This window comes from Leptosomus discolor, chromosome 5 (assembly GCF_034619465.1).
Source record: "Leptosomus discolor isolate bLepDis1 chromosome 5, bLepDis1.hap2, whole genome shotgun sequence".
NCBI lineage: Eukaryota > Metazoa > Chordata > Aves > Leptosomiformes > Leptosomidae > Leptosomus > Leptosomus discolor.
The window spans coordinates 10,162,638-10,185,327 of NC_141395.1; the positions used below are offsets into that span (position 1 = coordinate 10,162,638).

Here is a 22,690-nt window from a genome sequence, read left to right on the forward strand (position 1 = left end):
CACAAAGAAAAGGTCATGCCTCAAGAAGCAGACTGTTAAAGCTTGCTTTTTGAAAGTGGGAAATAACCATCACTATCATACAGTGGTTTCGGCACTAAAATCCTTCTGATCTGCAAATGAAAAAGCCAGGGTTAAGCCTCGTGCCGTCCAGGTGGGCTAAGGATCTGCTCTGCAGCAACACGGCAGCTTTAAAGGTACTGAGGAATTGGGTTCCAATTTGTGGAGAAGGAAGAAAGCACAAGTTATAGAAGCTACTTGTGCTTTTGACACTGTTGTTGTTCAAGAAAGCTGTATCTGAGCACCAGTGTCTCTGACTCTTTAAGATTACGAATTTGCTACTCTATCTCAAAACACGAGGTTCAATTACACGTGACAAAAAGGGATATGTGGGTACATCCTTCAACTCTTCTGTTAACACACGTTACCCCCACCACTGACAGGTGTGGACTCACTTCTGCATTCTTCCTCGTTCTCTGCAGCTGCTCAACTGCCCTAAAAGTTTTTACCCAATTCAAATAAACAAGTTAAACAAGAAGTGTTAGTAGCCTCATTTTCTAGGCAGAATTTGTTAAGTTAAAATGCCATATTAATTACGCATCAGGTTATTTAATTAATCTACAACAGCTCAAAAACCGCTAGCCAAAATAAATGGCTAGTTCTAGACCCTAAGAGCCTGCCTCCCACTGTTCACATGTAGAAGTTTTCCACGGGAAGGAGGAAGAAAATACATGCAATTAATGTTATTCTTGTAACGAGATTCTCTCACACACCTATAAACTTTCCAATGACTACAGAATTCAATCACTACTCTACAGAACTTCACATTCTTAGGGGAAATAAAAAAATCTATAAAACCCCCACAAACTTTGTAGCAGTAAATAATTTTGTTTATCTCTTCATGTTCAGTCATCTCCTACTAGCAAATAGACCTCAGAGGTTTAGATCTGTGACTAACTCCATCACAGTTGCCTCAATTTGAAGTCCACTGTCTGAAGCCCACTGGGAAAAAAAAACAAAACACCACAAAACACAGTCTCCAGCCCCGCAACAGTTCAAATCTGTTTTTAGTCAAGTTACACATAGATCTTTAGCAGTCATGTCAATGTAATTTGCTGTCATTTCTCCTTGACACTTTCCTGAGGCTTGGGAACCCAAAGATAAAAATCACTGCATCTCACTTCATCTTTGAGGGCTTCCTCAAACCAAAAAATACAAAAATATCCAATCTTGTATCTCCCTTGAACAACAACCCCTAACCACACTAAATGGCTGAAACTGGCTGTGTAAGGTGCATAGTAATCTCCGATACAGGATTCTAGAAGTCCAAAAATATTGAGTCAGCTTCTCAAGATATAAGCAACTTGCCAACAGCATTTAAAGCTGTTGAAGAGGATTCTCCTTCAGGCACTTTTGAAGGGGGTAGTTTTGAGACAGCACTTCTCTAGTCGTAGTCATTCTTCCAGTTTACCAGGGGACAAGCTTTTCCTCCTATTCCACTCCTAGCAAAACCACTTGTTACATATGACTATACTTGTGAATTCTCAGAGAAAGAATCCTTTTAACACAGTAAAAATCAAAGCTACTTTGAATAATTGGCCTTAGAAAGCTGGTGATGAATAGACAGATAAAAGCCACGTTAATAATTTTCTGCCAGGATTTTTAGAAAGTGAGGAATGACACTAGACTCTTCCCTCCAGTTTGGTTAGCAAGTTAACACAGCAGCAGAAAGGAGGGACAAATGCAGAAAACTGTATGCATTGATCTTCTGCAAAAATGCCATCTTGTAAGAAAGGTCCTGGCACACGACAACTCAGCTCTAGAGTTTTGTTTGCCACCTATCTTCACTGGGCCAGCGGATTCTGGTAAGAACCTGGTAGACAAATAAGCTCTGCTGTGTTCTTCAGACAATGTATAGTTACAAGGGGTTAAAACTATTAGAACTATATCCAAACATTGCTGATGCTTCAATAAACTGTTTGATAACATCCTTAATTCTCTTTTCCTGGTGCACGTACGCACACACAGAGAGGGGTTTTGGTCACATCCAATAGATTTGAAAAGTGATGTGGTTTTCGTTTGACTCCAATCAGTTCTTACTTTCCAGAGTATTAATCACTGTTCTACTACAATAGTCAAGGTCCTGCTGCCTTCTCTCAGAACAGAAGAAACGTAACATTGAAATATGACCCTTGGGCTTCTGTTCTTGCAATCCTTTATAATAAAGAAAGGCCAAGAATTTGCTATAGACTCTGTTGAGTTATAGGATTTATCTCCCAAATGGGAAAGCCCCATACCTCATACGTGTCAACAAAAAGGAAGAAATATGAGAAGACTATTGGACAAATAAGAGCGACCTATAACTCATATCTGGCAGTGATGTATTGCAGGTATTAATTGCTTGACGAGCCAGATTTTCTTTTCACATTACTGTAAAAACAATCACAGTTGAACATAATAAATGGAGCGAATATGTGCATTTAATTGCCATGACTTCTAAAAGCAACAAAGGTTTGGTTTTGATGGTACTGGATTCAAAACTAGAGATCCAGGGCACGACTGAGAATTGGAGCTCAGTGCAAGCAAGATCCCAGTGTCTGAAAATATGAGCGGAGGAGGCCTATATTTTTCTCTGAGCAGGCCCACAGAACTGTATTTCTGTGCTTAACACTGAACATTTTAAAATGCATTAAGAGTTTAGGCCTCTAGTTTGAACAGATATCAACTCAGGTCCTTCTTTATTCACAAAAACGTTTAAGCAGGTGCTTAAACTCAAGCTACTCGGGAATGCAATTCAGGAGTATGTACTGTCACACCAAAAGCTTGTGCATGTTTAAATCTCATTAAAATACTTTCCTGAACCCTGACTGTGCTGCTACCCACAGCATCTATGAAACAGTGTTCTTCCATCAAGAGAATCATGGCAGCTAAGCTGCAAGCTTAAGGCCTACATTAACAAGCTATCAACCACAGCCAGGTAACACACTTACCTTTTCAGCGTACTCTGACACTATTTGCTTGATCTCATCTGACTGGAGTCCAACAATCTGGCCAACTGTGCTTGCTGTCAATTTGCCCTGCAATTGTGACAAGAAAATGTTTGGAGTTTTGGAACTGCCTGTGCTTTTTACATGGCAATTTCCCCAAGCTCGAATTCTAACAGAAATGTACAAAACCTTTACATTGGATAAAAATCTCTAATCATAAAAAAAAAGACCAAGAATCATTCCACCCCAAAAAAACTTCACTGATGGAAATTTCTCACAACCCTTTAGCAAACTTGAATTCAGATTTTCAAAAACTTACTTCTAAGTGTATTCTGTATACTGAATCTTGCATGTTCAGTAATAAAACTCTCTATTAGACCACATTTTCAGCCAAACTGTAACAATGCAGATGTGTGAAAGAATGCACCTTTCAAATTGGAAGCATGCACTAAAACAGTCTCCAAGTAGAACTGAATTCTACAGTGGATTTAGTAGAAAGCATGTCAATCAACTCTGAGACTAGACCAATTACTACCTTTTCTTCGGTGACTTCGACATAAGCAGAAACAATGTTTAACAACTGACTTCCTTCCCAGTCCTCTCACCCAGAAATCAAAATGTAAGAATTTTCAAAATTACAACAGCCTACAAGTTCTGTTATATCGTTAACTACAACCAATTAAGAAAACAAGATACATATCCCAGTGCTTTCAGTGTCTTAGACTAATGGTGTTTATAAATATTTATCAGTGCTTTGAAAAACACCTTGAAACACATACAATTTTCCTCCACTCTCCCCAGTAAAATGATTACTCCTCTGGATATCTTTGCAAGATGAATAAAATAAGATCATACTGCATCTTGGGTAGCTGCACCGTGATGTCTTTCCCCTGAAACTCCCCTTGCAGAAACCATATGAAAGAGGCATTTATTTATAATACTTTTATCATTTCAAGACAAACGATTAAGTCATCAGTCTCATAAAAATTACTGTCTTCCTAACCCAGACATCTTTTCTTGCACTCCCTTCACAAAAATTTAAACGCAGTCATTCCAAGGCTTCAGACTCACCATTAACCTGATTTTAGGAATAATTGCCATAATCAACCAGAATTTAAACAAAGCTGTATCGGTTTTAAATGCTGCTTACCTCTTCTGTTGCCATTGCAGCCATTCCAGTCATCAGAGTTTTAATGCGAAGCTAGGGCAAAATATGAGGAATTACACATAACAAATTATCTTTCATTATTTAACTTACTTCTGCCTAATGACAGGGACACATGTATATAATTAGTATCCTATAACATGTGCATTTTAATGCATGTAGTGGGACAGTAACTCTATAAAAATTAAAGAAAGGGTTGCTAAAGTTACCAAATTCAAGGAAAATTCCTTATAGCAGTACAGGTTCACTCAGAGTATTCAGCTCCCACTATCAACCAAAAACTGACCTTTTAAAAATGTTTGGATTCCAAAATGAAAGTTGAATTTTTCGGTATTAAACACGAACGAGCATTTAATTTTGTGCATCAATTTCAGGTTCTATATTCTCCTGTGGGAAGCAACTTGCACTTCAGCTAAGCAGGTAAATTTTCCTTCTCGCAGAGAATGACTGGGCAGTGATAACTGCTGCCCTCCCCCCAAGTCAGTAACATCCCTGCCTACTATGTATGTGGCACACCTCTTCAGCAGCCTGAAGGTCATCTTCATCACAAGGCTCAGCTTTTCCTGCTGCTGCAAGCCCTGGAGGTAGCGCCACTTTTTTATCTTCAGCCTTTTAAAGAAAAAATAAGAAAATATTCTATCTAGTTCCAGTATTCTAAACTATTAAGAAATACAGCAAGGATAAAATTGGAACATAGCTGCTCTGTTGTTATGAAAACATTTCAGCTACTGGAACAACCTCACACTCCAGTTCATGCCAACTGAAACGTAACCCTCACTGATTTCACAAGTACTTCAACTGTTCAAGGCAGTGGCTTCCTATGGACACATCTGGGGCAAAGATTCCCTTATTCCACAGCCTTCTGATAACTACCAACCTCACAAGACAACGAGCTACCCCAGAATATGATGTCTGCTCTATAGTAGAAAGCTGAAAATTTTGTTACATAAATAATCATTTTTTTATAAATTAATATTGGGGTAACAAACATGCAACATAAAAAAGTGTAAAATTGCCTAGTTCATTCAGAAGAATTTGTACCACCAATGAGAACTGGTGACAGAAAGACTCGATTTCTAGGTGACTCTACTGCACCACTAACTTGTTTAATCTTCCACTTCTGCCCTACTGGAGGCTCAATCCACACAACAAACATGAGGTCCGTCTAATAGGCAGTATTTCAGAGCCAGTAATATTTTCAAAGAAACAAGATGAACTCTATAAACATGACTGCAGTCTGGCAGTTACTTTGAGGGAGAAAGAGGTATGCCTAGATTGGGAAACATCTCCATTTATAAAATTTGAATGCTACATTTGTATGAGCGATAATGAGATAACGAAGACGGGCAACCTTCATATACTTAATATATTGCTGGGTCCATGACATGCTTAATGCATTTCTTCATTATCTCTGCCTCTAATAAAAGCTTGTAGCCAAAGCAATATCTGCACTGAAATAATAAAACTGCAAATACTCTGACAAGGACATTTTACGATTTCACAATCATCAAAAGCACAGCAAGGATGCTACTTTTCAAGAGGCACTATGATTTATTTATGACATGGTATCATGTTTCTATCACATTAAATAACTTGTTATGTAATAAATCCCTACAAAATTTCTTACCAAGTTGAATGTTCTTTAACAAAAAACCAAAAACAAACCGAACCAAAAACTCTTTAATGATTACATCATGGAACACTTAGTTAAAAGACAGTCATTAAACAGACAGGATATGTCCTCACTTTAAAAACCAAACCAAACACCCAAACCCCATTTCTTCTAAGCGAAAAATGTTTGCAAAATGTGGTGTTTGAGTACAGATAAAGGAAACCCTTTAAAAAAGGAGACAGTAATCAACTGCATCTTTCATGGCATGCAGATTTTTAGCTCCAGTTAGCCATTTTAAGAGACAGCAATAACAGAAGTAACAGTTGTTTATTCTGTTGTATTCCTTTAAGATCTTACAGTAACTGTCACTTCAATGAAAACAATGCAATTCTTCCCACAATCTGAGTATTAAAAATCAGTATATTTTTTACCTGTTCTGTTTTTCCAGCTTGTCTGCTAAATCCGTATCTCCTAAAAGAACAACAGTAACATTAAAGAAATACATTGTTGTTTACAATTTTCACAAATACATTAAGTTTCTACCAGTTTTCAACATAAGAAATGCACTAAAAAGTGAATGGTTTAACAAAACCAACAGCCAGGTTCAGGTTAGTTTTGGAATGCTTCAGATAAATATGCTGCAGTACCTGCTTCTTCAGTTTACAGAACAATTTCAGCTCCATCTACTCCTTCCATCATGATTTGCAAATCCAGACTGTTCACAAAATATTGTCATGTAAAGCTCATGAAAGGAAAAAGCAATGTTCTCCTTCCATTTGGAAGTTAACCCTGGGCTATTAGCTGTATATTACTGAATTCTGGAAAGGCCTCAGGAAATCATCAGTGCAATCTCTACTCCAAAAAATCCGTTCATGCTTGTGTGCTTTGATGAATCTGCAATTTCCTTCTGAAGTATGGCATTCAAAACTTTACAATTATACGCAAATAAACTTTTTTCATCTGTTTTTTTTGAGGGAGAAGAAAAATTGACATTTGAGTTATGTTGTTATTTTGGAAATACTATCTTAAAGAAAAAAACAGGTAGAAAGAAATTTTAAATACAACCAAGGAATCATCTTCAGTGTAACGAAGCACTCAACCCAGCACGTACACAGATATGAAAAGAAGAGATGCTCCTGATGGACTAACTTACAGCTACAACTGCTTAATTCCTTAACTCCCACAGAAGCAGGACTATTTATAATCCTTTTATGGCTAAAAGTTAAAAGTGATTCTCAACAGCAGTATCAATTGTCACCAGTTCTCCATTTATCCAATACTTATACTCAATGGGTAAATTCAGTCATATTTTACTACAGCGTAACTCCCAAGTTGTCAAGAGTTCCTCAACATTAAGTTCTCCTGCATTTTACCACGTAGCGGTGTAAGGAACGTGGCAGAGCACCACCCTCTCACAGACTATGCATAGAGCTGTATTAGCACAGAAGCACTGGTGAGTAGTATCACCATCAGTGTGTACCTGTTCTCGCTTTTTGTTGGAGCACGATTTTATGTTCACACAGATAACTGCATCCAAGAAATGAACTGCACCAGAACAGCAAGAACAAAAAACTTAACCATCAGTTATATCAACAGGGAACCCGGCTTAACATTCCATATCTGTTACAGCAACTGACTTTGTACTTTGCTCAAGACTGATAACATGCAGAGATGGGGCAACGAAAGCCCTTAGCTAAAACAGACTATGCAACCGGGTGGAAAGATGCTCGCCGACATCTCTCCACACTCAAGCCACTCTAGCCACCATTCAAGCTCATCTGTGATAAACTCTAAGCTGGAGGCCACAGGATCAAAAACCAACTTAGAATATGGCACTATCACTGGCTGTATCTGAATAATGCTGCATTTGGTGTTGGGACATTGCAAGACCCTATAGTACTTGCTGGACTGAGAAAATTAACTTCCATGATTAGTGTGCTCTGAAAAGAGCCATTTTTATGATAAACAAGGGGCATTTAGGAGAACAAAAAATCCTCTACTCATGATTTTCTATCACTGCCATCTACATGCAGTAAAAGAATGAAAGGTTCACTTTATCTATTTGAATCCTAAAAATATTCAACAGTACCCCTAAATCTACAAAAAATTTACTATTCGCCTTTTTCAGCAGTGTTCTAGTTCCCCTAACAGTGCTGAAGAGTGGGCAGTAATCCCTACTGCTCCCACAGATTTCTGTATGTATCTTGGAGTTCTTGAACTCTTGTTAGTTTATACCTAGGCTCACAGTAGACATAGTATCACCTGCCTTAAGGGTTTCCTTCTCTACCAAAACACATGAAGCAGGTATTTGTCTGTCTCACTAACATCATTTTCTCTGATGTTCTTCATTTTTGCACGATATCAAAAATAGTTTTCTGGTAAGAGTTTTATGCTTTGAGAATTCATTAACAAATCATTACCAGAATACATTCAAATCCTGCTACTATCCTAATTTTCTCCCACTTCATCCAATTCATGTTAAGCTCTTCATATCAAATAGCTAAATAATTAACTGTATTTGTCTTTTAGTAACTACTGTCCTTCCTTCATATCACCAGTTTAAATAAATGCCCTTGAACACCTCTTCTCCTGTTGTTCTTCTGCTAGGGCTCTGCAATACCATCAAGATCACTTCAACAAATACTGTCTTGAAGAGTTATTTTCCTTCCCAAAAGCTCACAAATTCTTGGTCATCCCTCTTATTAATCCCAGACCACTCCTCATATCTACATACTGATGCACACTATACAATAGAAGAGCAGTTCCCTTGTATCTCCAATGTCTCCTACTTTTCTATTAGTATTTCCTTTTTCTGTACTTAAACTTTCTCCACCATCCACTTTCATTGTTTTTTATATCAAAGATCTATCTGTTTTCCAGCAGAAACAAGCTTTACTTAGGTCTTAACTGTTCCACAGTACCTAAAGCTAAAAATTTGTGAGGATTTATAAAAAACACCTTCTATTTATTTCAATTTTCAAGCTGTACAGTGATTTCAAGTTTTGCCTTTTTTTTAAAAAAAAAACCCTAAAATTACTCTAGAAAAATCATACACAAAAAATCCCTTAAACTGCATAAACTATTTTATACTCCTTTTGTTTATTAGGAGACGTCTGTTAACACCAATATGCAGTAATGACACTGAAACTGTACATGAAACTATAAATAAACAGAACAGGAGTACATCAGGGCTTTGTTTTTCCCAACCAGCTCTTTAGATTCCTGTTGGGAGTACTGATGAAGTATCAATGACCTGATCTAAATCTAAAGATTTCAGCATGCATGTCTTCCGCTGAAGAGCCAGAGAAGAAATCCACATGCCAAATACAGAATAATTTTCATTGGGGAGGGAGGAATTGGACTCCAAAATGGATGAGGTAGATCAAGCCTAACTCCTTGCTAGCATTAAAAAAATAGTAAGACCCATTCAAGATGACAGACCACAGAATTTGTGAATGCTGTGTTAACAAAATTAGCTGTTTAACATATACAAACATATATATTAATATATAGAAGAGGCACTGTATTTCCTTGTAGCTCTTGGTGTTTTGAACAGATTAAGCTCATTAGAGCAGTTAGTCATCTCAAGCTTTTAAATCAGCTTGCTATACTTCAGATAACTGCACTGAACTCCACTGGTGGTGGAAGGAAGGGAAAAGTTCTACAGTTAACCATTTCTATATAAAGCTTATGCTAGGTGTAACAGGTCTGCGTGGCAAGGTTTTGGCAGCGGGGAGGTTACAGGGGTGGCTTCTGTACGCAGCTGCTAGAAGTTTTCCCTATGTCAGATGCAGCCAATGCCAGCTGGCTTTAAGACGGACCCGCCGCTGGCCAAGGCCGAGCCCATCAGCGACAGCGTTTTTCGCCTCTGTGATAACGTATTTAAGAGAGTGAAAAAGTTGTTGTGCATCAGTAATTGCAGCGAGTGAGAGAGGAGTGAGAATATGTGAGAGAAACATCCCGCAGACACCAAGGTCAGTGAAGAAGGAGGGGGAGGAGATGCTCCAGGCGCCGGAGCAGCGATTCCCCTGCGGCCTGTGGTGAAGACCACGGTGAGGCAGGCTGTCCCCCTGCAGCCCATGGGCGGTGGAGCAGATGACTGCCTACACCCCGTGGAGGGCCCCCACGCCGGAGTAGGTGGATGCCTGAAGGAAGCTGTGACCCCGTGGGAAGCCTGCACCGGAGCAGGCTCCTGGCAGGACCTGTGGCCCGGGGAGAGAGAGAAGCCCATGCTGGAGCAGGTTTGCTGCTGGTGACCCCGTGAAGGGGGCTCATGCTGGAGCAGGCGGTTCCTGTGGGACTGCACACCATGAAGGAGACCCACGCTGGAGCAGTTCATGAAGGACTGAACCCGTGGGAAGACGCACGTTGGAGAAGTCATGGAGGACTTTCTCCCATGAGGGGGACCCCATATTGGAGCAGGGGAAACGTGTGAGGAGTCCTCCCTCTGAGAAGGAAGAAGCAGCAGCAAACAACAGTGTGATGAACTGACCCTAACCCCCATTCCCTGTTTTCCCCCTGTGCCACCGGAGGGGAGGAGGGAGGAAAATCGGGATCAAAGTTATGCCTGGGAAAGGAAGGAGAGGGGGGGGGGGGGGGGGGAAGGTGTTTTAAGATTTCGTTTTATTTCTCATTACTCCTCTCTGAGTTAATTGGTAATAAATTACATTTCCCCTCAGTTGAGTCTGTTTTGCCCGTGATGGTAAATGCTGAGTGATCTCCCTGTCCTTATCTCAACCCCACAAGCCTGTTATTTTTTTTTTCCTCTCCTCTCTCCTGTCCAGTTAAGGAGGGGGAGCGATAGCATTTTGGCCAGGGTCAACCCACCACACTAGGTTAGAAGACCTCTGCTGAGTAACGGGACACTCAGAGGTCTACCAATAGTTTAATTCCATTAGAGGATTTCGCTCTTAATGGGAAATAAATGGGAAACTTAAATGGGAAATAAACTGAAAGATGTTAATTTGTCCACACTGGCCTCCCAAAATACCACCATAAAAGGGGAAGATTATAAGGAATCTGCAACAAGGACACGCACTGATTTCAACAGTGTGTCAAGAGACATGCAGAAAAAGGGTAAAAGGAAGGTACTCAAAACAGTGAGACCAAAAAGAAAATATAAAAAAAAAAATATGACTTTGCGGGAGAAGCAGCCACAAAAGACCCAAAACCAAATTCAAGTGTCATTTGCACTGATTAAGAGCTCAGACAGCAGGCAAGCTGTCCATATCACTAAACTGTGAAAAGAAAACTGGAAATAGAAACTAGAAAAAAAAACTCTGTAACATTATTTTTCCATGTTTGGAGAGCTCTCGGTAAAACAGAGGGACTTTCAAAGGTAACTGGTAAGTGCAAACCTCGGTAACTTTGTCTCTATACGGAAGTCTGCAGAAAGTAAGAAGACAAAGCACTAAACCATGATTCAGCCTCCTGATGAGCAACCACATCAGAACTACAAAATGAAGCAGTAACAGCTTCAGCTCCTTTCCCCGCACTTTCTGGGGACTGCTTGCAAAGAGGCAATATTGACTGACAGACACTACCTAGAAGCATCGTGAATTGGAGCCATTTTTAAGCAGCAAAGAACAAATGTGTTAAATAAACATACCCTACTAGCAACATAAAGTCAGAACTTGGGCTCCCATTGTACAAAACATTTTTCCACACACGAGGACTCTGCAGTCCCCAGAGAATTTACAGGGTAAGCAAACAAAATCTGAAACCAGACAGGAGTAAATCCAAACCAGTTTGATTCTCAAGTAGAAGGAAAAAATCCCCCACAATCCAAATTTTAAAGAGAATGCTTCTAAATACACACAATACAAACCCCACAGACAATTAAATGAAGCCTTTCACCTGCCATATTCCAGAAGCGTAGCATGAACCTTTGATTCCTCATCTAGCAGTTCTTCAGCTCCCTTCTGACGTTTATATTTTCTCTGGGGTTTGTAAACCTCCTGTAAGACAGTGAATGAATTCAGAGCTTGTAAAAGGCTTTTCTGAAGTGAATGATGAATTGTTATCCAGAGTGCTGTATACCACTCTTTGCTTTCCAACTCAATATACTCACACAAATAAACATCCTTCACTTTCTCTTTTTGGAATTACATGATAAAAATCTTACCAAATTTACTTCTACACAATTTGCTAAAGGACCTGTCTTTCCAGACTTTAAAAATTCTTTATAAATGTTTAACAACAAACACGGTTTCTTCAACCACCTCCTCCACCGCATTTGAAAGAAGAGTCAAAAATAACACAAGCAACATCCATTAAAAAAAAAAAAAAGGCCCATGATTTAGCTGATAATGCCAGTGCCTAGAAGTGTTACCTCCTTTGTGAGTTAATTCTGTTTTTAATCTCTTACTAGACAATTAAATGTAATTATTATCCTCTCAATGATCACAGGTTACAATGGAATTAAAGCAGATTTTATCGCAATTTAAGGAACAGAAATATCTTAAGAAGTTTGATACTAAAAAAATCATTCAATCCCATGCTATCCCAATGTGATCCTATAGCTGGACAACAGCCCATCAAATAAAACAGGGATTCATATTTTGTGGCGACAGAGCTACTTCCAAATTAAAAAAAAAACAACAAAGGAAACAAAAGCACAGAGCCACTGTCCTGACTGTTAACACAAACACAACTTTTATAGCACTGTAAATACGGCACATATTAAAGTACCTTTTATCTTCCTCCTTCCATATAGATCAACTATATCATTATAAAAGTCTATACAACAATATTAGAAAAATTATTCTATCTCAAGCATGAAGAAAACAAAGCAAAAAAACAAACCAAACAAAAAATAATCACGAGATCCTCAGCTTTCCCCAAATTAGAAATCAGAACCAAGACAACATTTACTTTGACTGCAATTATTTTTGCTGTTGGTTTGGTGAAAGATTAGGGTGCAATGAGTCTGCAACGCAACATTTCTGCTGCTGCAATAAAGACTTTGAAGTTAACTGAAGTCTGGTATTTAGCGCTATCTTGCTAGCAAGGATACTGAAAAAAACTAATCAAGAACCTGTGGTCTCAAAAGACTTTTTCTTTTTACTCCAATTGGTATTTTTTTAAAAAGTGTCCCCTTCAATCAATGAGATGAAATTTTCTCTTCCTGTTCTGAAATGAAATTCCAGCTCTCATCACAGAAGAGAAAACCTTATCACCACCACCAAATAACCAGCATCAAAAAGGAACACACCCCTCTCTCCTGGTCTGTTTCACATTCATGTATTTTAAATCCTTTGAGGGCCAGGCTCAGAACACTTAGAACAAACACATTACAAAAACAAAAGTTGAAATCAAAGCTTGGGCTTTCCACATACACATTAAATTTCAGAAAACACTATTCACATGGGACAAAAGACCCCATGCAAAAAGTTGCAAAGATTCTAAAAGAAAATAAAAAAGGAGAATTATTTTTTGGTTGATCTGACTTTTTGTCCCACACGAAGTAGTATTTTCAACAAGCAATTCCTGCACCATAACACTGCCAAAACAGCTTTCAATGTTTTTCAAAGACAAGTAATCCCAAAGTAGACATTTCAAACAAGTGAAAACAGACAGTATTCCTTGGCATGTTTCTCCTGAATTTGTCGGTTACCCCTTGCAATTTTTACTTCATTTCTAACCTCAATTTCTGTCACCTTTGTTTCCAGCTATTAAATCTTGCTACATTTTTGACTGTCACATCAGAAAGCTTTTCATGATCAAGAATCTCCCACAAAATGTACTTTCACACCTAGAGAAAAGCCATGTAAGTCAGAAAAGTAATTACAGCTTTTAGGATGGCATTCCATATTATACCTATGCTATATAAAGTGCAAACATCATACCATAAACATTAGTCTTGGCATCAGATAATTGAGTAGTTGAACAAAACCACCGCCAAGATAATCTCAGTTCACTAGACAGTCACTTTTCAGCAGCATAATAACCAATTGCTGATATTTTATATTCCCTTTTCTAACCTTTAGGCCTGATCGTGACCGTAAATCTCACTGTATTGTCCCCTTGAGAAGAGAAGGGTAGGTCCTTAGACCGGAGTTAAAATAATGAATTCAGACAACAGACTAATCTTTCACACTTGCTGGTCCTCTTTTAGGAAAGTGGATTTCTCTTCCAATTCCAATGCATAATGTTTTAAAGGTGACCTGTAAAAGAGCCTTCATCGAATAGCCACCTCCTCCTTCTTCCAGTTCCTGGGACAGATAGGAATGCTTGCGCACCTTCTGCCCTAAAAATTCACTCTGTGTGTTCTTCTAGGCTGCACTCCTGCCTTGATGCCTTAAGAAATCTCATGAACTAATATTCTGTTGCCAGATCAGGTGCCAGCTGTAGAAGATATAATCCTGACAGAGCTCATATATTCAAGGAAGAGGTGTTTGTGTAATGGTACCCTGAGCAGTTATGAACTAACGTCAAAACTTCACCATGAAGATGCACCTGAAAACTAGAGATCGGTGATCCAGGGAAGACAGAATACACCTTTATCAACCCTGAAGAATACACCTTTATCAACCCTGAAGAATACACCTTTATCAACCTTGAAGAATACACCTTTATCAACCCTGAAGATAGAACCAAACTGGAGAGAGCAGCCAGCACACTCAAAGGCAGGAGAGCTGTTCAGAAGTATTCAGACAGGCTACCTGAATGGTTCAAAAGACTACCACACTTTTTAAACCGTACCTTGTTTTTCTTGCTTTCCATTATCTGTTTCATTCTTGGACCCTGAATATGGAACTATTCCCTTAGCTGCAGAAATAGACACATGCATATCTAGTTCCAGGACCATGACCTATGAATAAGTAACAGCCTTAATATACTGGGGCAAGTGAAAACCCATTCACTGTCTTCAGCCAGCAAAGAAACACCTGATCTGGCACACACGTACCAGCTTCATCTTTGCCATGTCATTCTCACCAAGCCCTAAAAGGGAATTGTGGAAAACATGAAGGCAGATGCGTAAAGGAAACCCAACCAAGCACCACAGGACTTAGGACAAGCCACTTGAATGGACCTGACATTTAGTAGGTAACTGCACGCTGAAAATAGATTGCATTCCTTCTTTGCAGACAAGTTGTTCTGAATAAATGCATTAATGAAACCGAATAAACTTAAAAAGCCAAATTATTAGAACATAAAATAAACCTTGAAACCACCTCTGTTCCTCAGCAACCAAAAGGGATCCCTTCATCACTGTTAATCAAATATCTTCTGTATATTTTTAAGTGACACTAAAATTCTAGGCACTGGTGTCTCATACCAGCATTGTGATTACTTTGTTTCTGTCTCTTCAGTGACAAGGTTGGTATCAGCCACTTGGATACAGAATCTTTAGTGCTATTTAGAGACCATGCAGGTAGAAAATGGAGACACTTGAAACAGTTGAAAAATCAGGACAATCATTCTGAAAAATCAAAAATAAGGAGAAGCTCAATGAATTTCAAGTGCTGCTCGATACAACGCACATTTGGAATCTGCTTTCTTACATGGGTTTGCACACTCTCTTAATTTAAAGGGTTATACAGGAGCTCAAACAAAACAATAATAGCCGTTTTCAAGGGGAGCTAACTTGTAGAATGGAAAACAGATCTCACTGGAAAGACAAGTATTGGTGGTTGGAGTGAAAGACTCATTGTAAGTCTGCTAATAACAACAACAACAAAAAAAATTAAAAAAAAAAAAAATCAACCAAGCCATGGGGAACAACAGTTCGAAACTGCAACTGAAATTTTCAAAGCAAGAGTAACTATTCAAATAGGTTAACAAAGGATTTGCACTGGTCATCACCTGGAGACTTTCACAGCAATGTTTTTCTATAAACACACACTGTGGCTCAAGCACATATATTAGGCTCAGCGGCACTCTGGTGGTTAACATGGAAATACAGCTGCCTCCAAAACATGACAAAAGAGTAAGATGACTTGTCTGGTCCATTATGCAAGCTATCGTATAGCTTGTTACACTGACACTTGACACCTCTAACCATGGATGAGAAGTTCAGGGTGCCTGGCTAGAGCTACCTGAAATAGCACTGATTTTCACCACCTATTGAAGAGCCTTGGAAGTGTCCCATTCAAAGCATACCCAGATTTCTCATCCGTTCTCAAATGCTGGCCTGTGAATTTATCAAGATGGTCCAAAAAAAAAAAAAAACCCAACAAAAGGTAGTGAACTGCTGGGAGTCAGAAATGGTAAACCGACAGTCCTAAGCAAACAGGGAAATTAGAGAGACAGCAAGGACAGAAACTCAAATTGCTAGCTAGGCATCTGAATTTAGGTATGAGACACTGATACAGCCTATGTATTTCACATGACATTTCCAAAGGAGGGTGTGTACTTTCATTGCTACTTACAAGAAGTAAAAAAAGATAAGTTCTGAAATGCAGACATTTAAATTGAGGAGATCATCAGCATTTTGATTTGATTAATTTCAACATAACCAGTCCAACTGTTGACAGCGTCAAACAAACACTTAAGTCTGCTGAGGGCTGAATAGCCTGTAAGCTACCTTATGACTGCTGTTTGATAGCGTGGAACTCCGCACTCTCTGTGCAGGCAGCTAATATGATTTATCTACTCGTATGGTGCACACCTAAAAGGTTTTCAATCTGGTATGTTGAGACCTGTTCTAAGAATGAAGCTCAACATGTAACTTAATTGGGACAGTCTCACAAGAAAACCCAGGACTGGCTGCATTAAACAGAATTAACCACCACCATTTCACTAATAAACCCACTTGCTTCTTGAGCATCAAAGTCTAACATACTTACAAAGATATCAGTAACAGTTTTGATGGCCTTCTCTTTTCTTTGCATAAATTCATCATCCTGCAAAACATTAACAGAAGGGATTTAAAATACCAGGAATGGAGATTAAATCGCAACCATTGTAATGAGTTTAGCAAACAAAGTTGTCAAATAGTTTCTAGCTGAGCTGCCCAATTATTTGGTGAAAAGTTAGTGATTTCCTGCAACGCAGAAAGTACTTGCTTCTCTCATCAGATAGGCAGGCAGGTCTTTAAAACTGTACCCAGATCAGCAGTACCGCTTATACAGTACCTGACACAAATGCAATCCCAGCTCACCTCCGGGATCTCCAATCATTACTACATTATGAAGAAATGAAGTTGGGATGGGCTTAACATGGAAAAGAGAAGTTTCCCCTACTGTTATTTTAGTTTCTAAGCATTGAAAACAATGAAAAACCCCCCACCCTGAAACAAAATCCAAACCACCCCAAGCTAATAAAATCCATCTGCCTTTCCCAATACTAGGGACATCTCCCTTTACTGCTGCTAGTGAATTAGAGACGAAATTTGGGTTCTAGATTTACATAGGGAATTGCCTTGGGATATGCATGAACGGAACAGATGGCTCTGCACTATAGGCACAAATCCAAGCTCTTTCCAGCTCTCCTCCTGCACCAAGGAAACTTCACAGCATTACTGAAGAACAGGAAGAAGAGAGGATCACAACACTGTTCTAAGCACACAGCTTCAAAGTGGGCAGCATTTGACTGTTACCAGAAGGAGAAGGAATGGGATCAAGGTGTCTCAAACTGTGCAACATTACTCTTACCACTACACTTCTCGACAAAACTGCACCTCTTACTCCTCTGGCAATTGTATTGTACAGAGACAAATGTATTTCCTTTTAACCCAAACCTGTCTCTCTTGCTTTCCCCAAGTTCAGTTTTTGAATCAAGTTTTTTAGGAATCTGGTTTACAAGAACAAATGCTGGGGTTTGGATATAGGGAGACAGGAGCTGACTTTGAGCACTCTCCAACAAAAGACAAGTTAAAAAGCATAAACGGCATATCAATTTTCATTTAGCTAGATCAGCGTCTCCACAGCACGCCTGGTGCTCTCAAACACTTTTCAGGCAATGCAGCTCCAGTCACACGGTTAGCCTGGATACACTGCACAGAGCCTGATATCCACTCCCTAAGTGAGCTACCTGGCAAGCCAGACTGACAGAGAAGCACCAAATATTGCAGAAAAACTAAGGCAACTAATAAACCATTATCTATGAACTCTGTGTCATAATAACGTTTTCATTTTTTTCCCAGCTGAATTTGTACACAGATTCCTCTAGGACTGATTAACAAAATGATAGCAAAGGTAACACCGGTATATTGTGCTGATTTCAGAGCTGTGAAGCTGGGACTGTACCTGAATATTTGACATAACAGAAACAAGAACTGGCTTGATCTTACCTCTGGTAGCCTATGAGTTTTTTGAAACTGTGATATAGAGTAAGAACGAATATAGTCTCCCATTTCTTCCCTTGTTTCTATTGCACGTTTCACCAGCCACTGGGAAAAAAAAAAATTCTATCAGTGGAAAGGGGAAGAAGAACAGCAGCAAACACCTAACTACTGCATAATTATTTTTAATACATGTTAAAAGCTAAAAGCACATTTTAAGCACACAAACAAGAACATTTACGGTAACTCAGGGACCTACTCCTAACAAAACGTTTCAGCACTAGCTATTTTTTAAACTTCACGTTTGCTGCTCTTCTATCTATTAAAAAGCTCAGTAGAGCAAAAAGATAATACATGAGCTAAGAAACCACATGGCTTTTCTTATAATCAAAGTTTTACATATAAAAACCTAAATACTCTTCTGTTGAACTATACTGAACCATACAAACCCCGATGAGCCATACTGTTCATACTACAGTGGGATCCAATAGTCCAAAGAAGATCAAATTGCCTTCCCTTATAAGCTCCTTGGAGCAGAGCCTGCTTTTCTGAGTGTTATTTGTAAATCATGTACTGCAAAATTTTGCTGCGTAATCTCCCCTTTATATAGCTTGCACTGTAATGTCTCACATACTGAATTACCTTTACATTCTAATTGATTTCTGATAGTAAGTATGGAAAGAAAATTCTATTGCAAATTTCAACTACTAGGAATTCTTAGTCAACATTGATTTATAAACAAAACCATGTGAAATCTTCACAAGCATAAGCAAAGTTCATTGGAATTTTGCCAAATGAATTTCTGTAATCCAAATATTTACATCTTCAATAAAATCATTCCAAAAAGGAAAATAATTCCATCTGTGGAATAGAAATGGATGTGAGCCACTTTAAACATTATTCTTTCAGCTTGCATCTTTAAGGGGGAAAAACCAAAAATATCCCCCCCAAAACCCCTTAAGTGCCCTCCCAAAAAACTGAGTTGCATAAACCCTACCTCCTAGCAGAAGAAATCTACTTAAGCTAAAAATAAGTTTTAACAAATTACATTTCACTATGCTAAGCACTTATATTACCTATAGTATTCATTAGTTGTTAACCATTAATAACATTACAATATCAAAACACAGAATAAAGCATAATATAGAAAAATATACAGCAGTAGTCCACGAAATAAAGGAATGACAATTTTCTGGCTTTTTGTTTTCAGCTGTACCATGGAACAGCCAGCACACCTCACGCTCACCAGGCCAAGAGCTCAGCTGCACCAGCCTGCACAACATACACCCTATTCTACATTCAAAAGATCCAAAACTCTAATGTACTCTAAAAGCTATTGATATTGTCCTTCTACTGAGCAGGCCATACTGAATAAGTTATAAATCACTCAGTTCTAGGAAACATTGAATTTGCAGCACATATACAAAAATGGGATTATACTTTGCAGGCATACAGGTTCATCCCTCTCTACTCCAAAGCATCCCTTGGGAGCGTACTTTAAAACAAATGGGTAGTCCAGGTGGCTTTCATACAGTCTGTGGGCTACGGTATGGCCATCCTTCTACAAAGCAAGCTTGAACTGTTCACAACACTCATCTCTATCAGTTGGAGTGGGAGGAGACAGGCTGGAGCTGTGCTGGAATTTGAAGGAATTCAAGTTGAACAGAAAATGCTCTGGGCTGTCAGTGTCAGGACCCAACACTGAACCTGTCTTGTATCATTAGTCCATCATACTCTGCCAGAAGACACTACCTGGAGCACAACCTCCTCTCATGAAGTGAGGCTGTACTCCAGGCAGAACCCATTACAGCTAGGTTATATGCAGTTCTATCAAATTTTGCTACTACATATCACTTACTGTTTTCAAAAACTACAGCTCCACCACAAAGAGGCATCTCTTCAAGCCTATGAATTGTTCAAGAACCACATGCCCGTGTAAGAAAAAAAAAGTCTTCTTCTGACATTTATAAGACCACATAAAAAGCCACAAAAGATTGAAGTACATTGTAAATAATGTTCAAGAAGATAAATCTTGTCAGCTGTTAACAGCCTGTGCAGGAGGTCACATAAGAGATCAAATCAACCTTGGGATCCAAGTTTGAACCAGCAACTGTTTTCTGTGCTATAACCATGAACCCCTGGAAAGCGAGAGGAAGATGATGACAACGAGAGAGATAAAATGCAGACTATTAATTACAAAGCACATCTCAACACAAGATTGTGTGCATGCTTTTCTCTGTGAACACAAGCAGAATTTACTAGGAAGAACAGCATCATCTCTGCCCGCTGGTATCTTTTTTAGGGTTTTGTTTGGTTGGTTTTTTAAGGTCTGCTACAGCCTATGGCAGGGAGCCAATTCAATCTGATTTCTTCCTGTAGGGAAGGACTCCTCTAAATGCCTCCCGTCAAGTTCACCAGCCTAACTTGCACAGTGTAAGAGCTATCGGGACACAATGCCAACTGGAGGAAAGAGCTTCTGTATTATTTGGGGACTGATTTGAAATCTACAGATAGCAAGTGAAATCTTGAATTTAACAGGTCATTGAGTAAAGTGTCATTATCAAATACATAATTCCTACATGCCATGGTGTATTCGGCCTATTACAGCTCCTGCATGGTCTTTTTCAGAACACAGTGTACTGATGACACCAACAAGTTTTCTTGCAAGTCTATCTTGGCTGGGACAAAATGAGGAACCAACAGTATCTTGGACAGGCAGAACTTCACGGGGATCTGACAGAAAGCCACAATTTCTAAAAAAAGATCCTCTACTTACAAAAACCTAAGCTCATCAAGAGAGACTTCTTCACCAAGTAAGGATTAGATATACCACCTACTGGCCAGCTACTAATACTGAGAATCACGGCTCAGAGAAATCTATGAGTTGATTTCCTCCCTGCTTAGAATTAATGTTTCTCCTTTCCAGAGGAAATATCCCAAATCAGGATTTTGGATAAAGCAGATCAGAGAAGAGAATATCTAGTGCCACAGTTTTCACAGCAGAAATAATAGCTCATGTTCTCACTTTAGGAGAGGAATTATTTTTCCTGTGAGAGAAGTCTTAGTTGATCAATGTAACCATTCCTTATCATGATCATTATCATCAAGTGACCAGGGCAAGAAATTAACTGAGGTTCGGATTTATTTATTTTTTTTTGGTAGGAAAACACAAGTTTAGAAGTAAAAACTCACATTAACAACATACAAACTTTCCATCTTCGGCAGCACCAACACAGCTTGCAAGCTGTATAACAATAATACCACATAACCTTTTGTGGGGAGTGCAGTTAAGTGCGGTTTTCCTAAAGAGCCGCCTACTAGAAGATAACAAGAAAGAGACAATAGGAAGTTTTCCCCACTTCTTACAAGTTGGAATTTAGATTAAACTCTTACTTGCTAAATTCTTTTACAGGCAGGAGATACCTAACGAAAAAGAAACTTGCTTAACAGTCTTCATCTTTCCTATTTATCAAAGATGCATTTCTGTGTGCAGATGAAAGTAAAAACAGAAAAAAAGATAACAACATACCAAGGATTCTCAAGATACCACGCATAACTGGAATACATCACGTGTTAGCTTAAACCTTAATAAAATGGAGAACTATGAGCACGCACATGGCCAGTTAGTGGTGCTCAACAAATACACAGTAATAGGATCACACGTCAGAGCAATTTATTTTTCTACCCATACAGTTTTTAAGTGATATGAATGAAGGTTGAATTATGCTTAAAGAAACAACCCCAACTGGCTTTTGCCTTATTCATATCCTTTTGACTGAATTACTATCTCCATAACTGACTCCATAAGCTAAAACAGACTGTAAGATATTTGCTCTATTTCCTAGTCGGGCAAAGTAGATTATCAGATTCCAAAACAAGCTTCAACTTCAGTTTCTTTAAGCAGACATTCCACAAAAGGCAGACTCTGACTCCATTTCAAAGAATTTAAAGAGTTTGTTTTGTGTTTTTCTTAAACATGGACCAAACTATACTTAAGAATTCTATTGTCCATAACATCACTCAACTCTTTAAAAACATTCATTTCAATTGCTTCTCTGCAATTATCCATTTCAAAGTTAAATAAAGAGCCAAACAATTACACAGATCTTTGTTGAAATTTTTATGCATGTTTTACGGCCTTTTTCAGCAAAGTATTGATACATCACAAAATTATTACCTGTACAACAGGAAATATATGAATGAAATCCAGTCCCTGGATCTGATGTGGTTCCAAACGATGAGGGCACTTCATTTTTGGTAATACTGACACAATTTTTTCAGTTAAGGCACTATCATAAAACAACAAAAACACACGTGTGTATATATGCTACAATTTTCTTTCGTAAATTACAAATTATTCTTGCAAACACAGTTAGAAGGTTCCCTCTGGGGGCTTCTGTTGTATACAGCTGTGAAAAGCAATCAAAACTTTCATTTACAAAATAGCTTTTACATGGTACTATATACATATATTATTAGTCTGTGAGGAAATGATTAAACTCCTCTTGCAGGCTCCTAGCTTGTGATTTCATTTACAGCAATACACACACAATTTTAAGATCTGCATGTCTGGTCAGATGAAATGCCCACGTAAGATATATCTACAAACACCTTTGTGCATTATAATATATGCAGACATGAAGAAACATTAGCTTTAAGGACAGTTAGAATAAGTAAAAGATAGGCTCTCAATAAGAGTCCAG

The 22,690-nt window shown here is 38.6% G+C and overlaps 1 protein-coding gene across 1 annotated transcript in view; it reads right to left on the minus strand.

The window, feature by feature from the left end:
* Window positions 1-22,690, minus strand: part of CCDC93 (CCC complex scaffolding subunit CCDC93) — a 49,452-nt gene that overhangs the window by 21,476 nt on the left and 5,286 nt on the right. The window contains exons 4-11 of the mRNA XM_086465646.1: window positions 22,165-22,276; window positions 17,997-18,095; window positions 16,552-16,608; window positions 11,618-11,718; window positions 6,193-6,232; window positions 4,666-4,758; window positions 4,135-4,185; window positions 2,988-3,074 (exon numbers count right to left, since the gene is read on the minus strand). Of these exons, the coding sequence (XP_086321772.1) occupies window positions 2,988-3,074; window positions 4,135-4,185; window positions 4,666-4,758; window positions 6,193-6,232; window positions 11,618-11,718; window positions 16,552-16,608; window positions 17,997-18,095; window positions 22,165-22,276 (640 nt within the window). The remainder of the gene's footprint in view (window positions 1-2,987; window positions 3,075-4,134; window positions 4,186-4,665; window positions 4,759-6,192; window positions 6,233-11,617; window positions 11,719-16,551; window positions 16,609-17,996; window positions 18,096-22,164; window positions 22,277-22,690) is intronic.